The sequence below is a fragment of the Microtus ochrogaster genome, chromosome 17 (genome assembly GCF_000317375.1).
Source record: "Microtus ochrogaster isolate Prairie Vole_2 chromosome 17, MicOch1.0, whole genome shotgun sequence".
Taxonomy (NCBI): domain Eukaryota; kingdom Metazoa; phylum Chordata; class Mammalia; order Rodentia; family Cricetidae; genus Microtus; species Microtus ochrogaster.
In genome coordinates, this window is record NC_022019.1 from 19,099,993 (window position 1) to 19,104,985 (window position 4,993).

General features: G+C 42.2%; 1 protein-coding gene across 1 annotated transcript in view; it reads right to left on the reverse strand.

Annotated features, from left to right (window-relative positions):
• Positions 1–4,993, reverse strand: part of Itm2b (integral membrane protein 2B) — a 24,340-nt gene that overhangs the window by 2,781 nt on the left and 16,566 nt on the right. Inside the window, exons 2-4 of the mRNA XM_005355608.3 lie at positions 2,779–2,907; positions 907–1,113; positions 52–162 (exon numbers count right to left, since the gene is read on the reverse strand). Of these exons, the coding sequence (XP_005355665.1) occupies positions 52–162; positions 907–1,113; positions 2,779–2,907 (447 nt within the window). The remainder of the gene's footprint in view (positions 1–51; positions 163–906; positions 1,114–2,778; positions 2,908–4,993) is intronic.

Below are 4,993 nucleotides of genomic sequence, written 5' to 3' on the forward strand. Positions count from 1 at the left end.
GAAGGCTAACTTTTCCAAGAGGAATTCCGAGACACTATAGCCACATCATACCTTGATGTTAATAAGTAGCTCCAGCAGGTTTCTGGGAGGCATAACGATGGATGTGTTCAGAGGGATCACGTAGCACTTGTCCAGGTTAAGGTCCAGGTAAGCAGTGAGTTTCTGGAGAAGAGACAAATCTCAGATCAGTGTGCCTGAGAGACACAGCAACTGGGCTCTGAGCATGGAACGGTCAGGTCAGCGTGTGTCAGAGACACAGCAACTGGGCTCTGAGCATGGAACAATCAGATCAGTGTGTGTCAGAGACACAGCAACTGTGTACCAGCAAGGTGGGCTACCTTCAGAACTGCGTTTCAGAAAAGCAAGAAGTGAGTGGGATCAGCAGGCAAGCCAGAGGCAGTGAGGTATCAGGCCAGGGCTCAGAGGGAAAGCAACTGCAGTCTATTCTTGTCTATCTCATTTGAGACAATGCGTCACTGTGTGGACCAGGCTGGTCTCGAACTTGCGAACCTTTAGCCTCAGCCTCCCCAGTGCTGGGATAAAATGCACACTTTGGACCCCCCATCCCCCGCCGCCATCCTCTCTCTTTTTTTTTTTTTTTTTAAATGTGTTTATTTATTATGTATACAATATTCTGTCTGTATGTATGCCTGCAGACCAGAAGAGGGCACCGGACCTCATTATAGATGGTTGTGAGCCACCATGTGGTTGCTGGGAATTGAACTCAGGACCTTTGGAAGAGCAGGCGATGCTCTTAACCGCTGAGCCATTTCTCCAGACCAGCCATCCTCTCTCTTAAGTAACAACTAAACCTTAAGTAGCAGAATTTAGCAGGTATTAAAAAATGAAAACTGCAGATATCCCAGTGAGCCTGTCCTCTTTCCACAACAAAGGACATCAGCTCACCTTGTTAAAGTCGTGCACGATGTTGGCAGGGTCGCTGTCTGCAAACTCTGGCACGGGCACGCTGATGAATTCCACCTCGTCCTCCTCAAAGATCTTAATATTCTCTTCAACTGTCTGGTAGCGAGCGGCTGGGGCATCTGCAGAAGGCTCGTTCATGATGACGTCATCTTTAATGTACTTGAGTCCGCAGTAGTACACATCATCCGGCTACGGGGTTGAGAACACGGCGTTTGAGCAATTCCGCAGGAGACAGGTCTTTAAATGTGAGCCTCACTTAAGCTGCCACCTAGATCTAAATGGTATTTTGCTTACAAACTCCTACTTTTCAGACGACAAGTCAGACAGTTTAATTACAGAGTTAACACATTCTTTATCAGATTCTGAAGTCGTCTTTTTTTTTTTTTTTTTTAAAAAAGGCTTTTCAGAGGGAGAAAAGCAGCTGATTTCCTCTTTACTTTTTGTGGTAGATAAAAACAGTAAGAAAGCTTTCTGGTGTCAAGTAAATCTGAAAAAACATACAGACTTTCTTCTGCTTGTAGGCAGTTTCTCAGAAAACACATTCAGATGCAAGTCATGTTTTCCTTTCTTTTATAATAGGATCTCAGGTAGCCCAGCCTGCCCTGTACCTTGCTGTATAGCCAAGGATAACCGTAAACTTTTGATCCTCTAGTTTCTACCATGACTAGCTTATGTGGAGGTGGTGGGATTGCATCCACTCCTATAGATAAATTTATGTTATAAAAATATTTTTATTTAAAGTATACGTATATAAAGTCTGAGTATGTAACAAAACATTCTGATACCAAAAATTCTCTCTTCACAGGGGAATTGCAGATTATTCTTTTTTGTACCTTATGCTTCCTATAAAACGAAATGCTACATTTAAGAAGATATAGCCAGGAGTGGTGGTTGGTGCATGCCTATGATTTCAGCATATGCGGTGAAGGTGGAGGGGACAAAAGTTCAATGCCAGACTTGTCTATTTCAAAAATAACAAAAAAAACCCTATAAATTCAATCACATTTATCAATATGTCTGTCATCTTGAATAAGATGATAAGAATTCACATAACCTTTAGAAGAAGACTTCAAAATTTATTTAAAAATCTCATTGACAAACGTTTCTCCCTAGTTTTGAAACTTAAAGGTTTGAAGTAGCCATAGAAGCTTTAAAGTAAATTTTTCCCAAGATTCCTTAAGGCCAAGGATGGGGCAGATGATACTGTAAACGATAATTAAGTGGAATCACTGTCTTGACACACGGAGAGTCCTATGAACACTGAGTTACAGGCAACTTTCCTAAAACTGACGTCAGCATCATCTCTGCAAAGTTACCCAACTCTTCCGCAATCGTGCACTGACCCAAACTGGCTATCCAGTGATGGGTTTGTCAATACTGTAGCTTCTATGTTCACCAAGTGGCAATTCACCATACATCTCTTTGATATCAACTATGGTAGGAAAATCAAAGTCTATTTTGGAAAAAAAAAAACCAAACATTCAACAACTTAAACTCATCTGCAGTACCCAGTCATCACTATTCTGCCTTCAATGATTATGTGTTTCATTCTCTGGCAAACACATGAGCAATTAAAGGATCCAGACAGACAGTGCATGCTTAGAGCAAGGTAAAGATCATGTTCTGATTCACATTGGAAAGGGTAAAAAAATCCAGACCAAAAAATAATTCTCCTGGAGCTGGCAAGACTGCATATTGGGTAAAGGTATTTTGCTACCAAACCTAACAATTTGAATTCAATCCCTTGGGACGCACACGGTAAAAAGAGAACTGACTCCCCAAACCATCTCTAACCATGCCCCTCACCCATACACAAACGTAACAAATAGAAGTCTAAATATCTTTTTATGATACCTGAAGTGCAAAATACTTGTACAGGTAGGCGCCTCCAAGGATGACACCAGCAAGCATGAAGGCCAGTCCGAAGCACATGCACCAACACCACGCTCTTCTCTGCCCAACTGGGACCACGTCCTCCGGGTCCTAGACCAGGAAAAAAAGCAACCAATTAATACACACTCACAGAAGGCCTGGCATTATCAATGATGATAAAGACCAAAAGAATTAAGGCTCTGATCAAACCCAACCACGGAATGAGGAAGAGGGGAACCAAGACATGGTGGACACTGGTCCCCAGGGGGACTTCTAGGCAAAAATGTGTCTCTGTCTTTCCCTTTCAATTCCATCTAGTAACAATGTCTTGAGCAGTAATAAAAACAAATCACTATTTCTATTTTCCATACAACTTTTAGTGCTATCTTCTAACATTTGAAATTCAGGAAAGGTAACAACACACAATCTTGTCTTATATTATTATAAAGTATTATAGTATTGTAAAGGTTGCATTACACAGCTCAGATAGTTCCTAATTGGCTCATTTATAAAACTGCTACCTTTACAAGTAGTTTATTGATTCCATTCCAGATATGAAACCATTCCTAAAGATGTACAGGAAAAGCAAACGGAACACTAGCAAGAGTGATGGGACACCGAAATCCTCTGCATTAGCAGGACCAAGTTACTTCTCTAGAATTAATTCTGTAATTCCACCCCTACCTGAATCTCACTTTGATAATGGTTTTCGTTTTCTTTTTAAGAATTAGCCTTAAAACCCAACATGGACTACCTCATCATAAAAATGGTAGACTTAACCTAGGTCTCTATCACAGCATATCAGCAAGGGAGACAGAAAACTGGATGAGTAATGAGTAAGAACACAGTGTGTCTATCGGCTCAAGGGAGGAGATACGGCTAACGTGACGAGCTACTCAGGAATGAAAACTACAGTTCTATATTTCTGATTATAAATAAGGTAAGAGATCACATCTGGGCAAAGTCCAGTTCCAGGTTCTGCAGCCAACCGAACAGTGGGAGGCTAGATAGATGCACACCTTTGTTGTTGGGACAGGGTCTCCCCATGGAGCCCAAGCTGACCTCAAAGCTGTAGCAATCCTCCTGCCTCTGCCCCCGCCTTTACATTCACAGAACCTTACAGAATAACAAATAATATTCCACGTCAGATTCAGACCAAAAGCCGTGGAGGGGACTACATTTTAGGCAGTTCTCATCGACGATCATGCGTGGGTATTTACATTCACGGGTCTACTAAAGTAACATGGGATGGGAGTGACCCTGGGAAAAATTTTTACTCTACCAGTGAAAAGTTCTAAGAACTCCAGACAAACAAGGCTTTAGAGACTCGAATAAGAAAGCACACAAGGTCTTCCTGAGCCTGCCCGACAATGTCGCAGGAGACTAAAGTATTCCCGGCATAATTTCTCTCAGGGTGGGGCAAGTGTGGGGGTTGGAATGACAGAAAAACGGTCACTCTTGGCATTTGGGACCAGCTGCTCAGGCAGCCAAGTATACACAAACCCAAGCCTATCTGCCAGGCTCCCTCCTACGAGCAAATAAATGAATAGCACAGGACCACGGGTGGATGCCAAGAGAGAATATGCAGTCTCGCCGTCACACGGACACTGAGCTCTCGGGCTTTCTGGTTTATCATTTTAACTACGCAACCAACAATAATTCTGAAAAGAAATTATACATGTCTAATACGTTTAGACAGCAATTGTATTAGACACCAGGAAAACAGACTCTGCCAAGAAAAAGATAGGCTGGATCATTCTAGAAAATATGCAAAAAGAGCCAAACAGGATGTGTATATACCTAGAATCCTAGCACTTGGGGGTCATGGCCAGTGACTGTCATGAGCTGGAGATCAGCCTAGACTACATAGTCAACTCTAGGCCAGCCTGATCTATCATGTAAAAGCCCCTCTCCTGTCTAATCAAGACACAAAATAACATAAATATGGGATCATATAGGAAAAATTCACAGAGCATGAGACAGGATGAGTTAAGAGGGAGACTTCCAAGGGAGAAATCAGGGTATGGAAGGTCACAGGACAAACACACATTGCCAGGCAGATGATGTTCCTGGGAAGGAAATGAAAGGTAAAGAATGAACAGAATACACACAGGACACTGTGATACACACAATACACACAGGACACTGTGATACACACAATACACACAGGACACTGTGATACACACAATACACACAG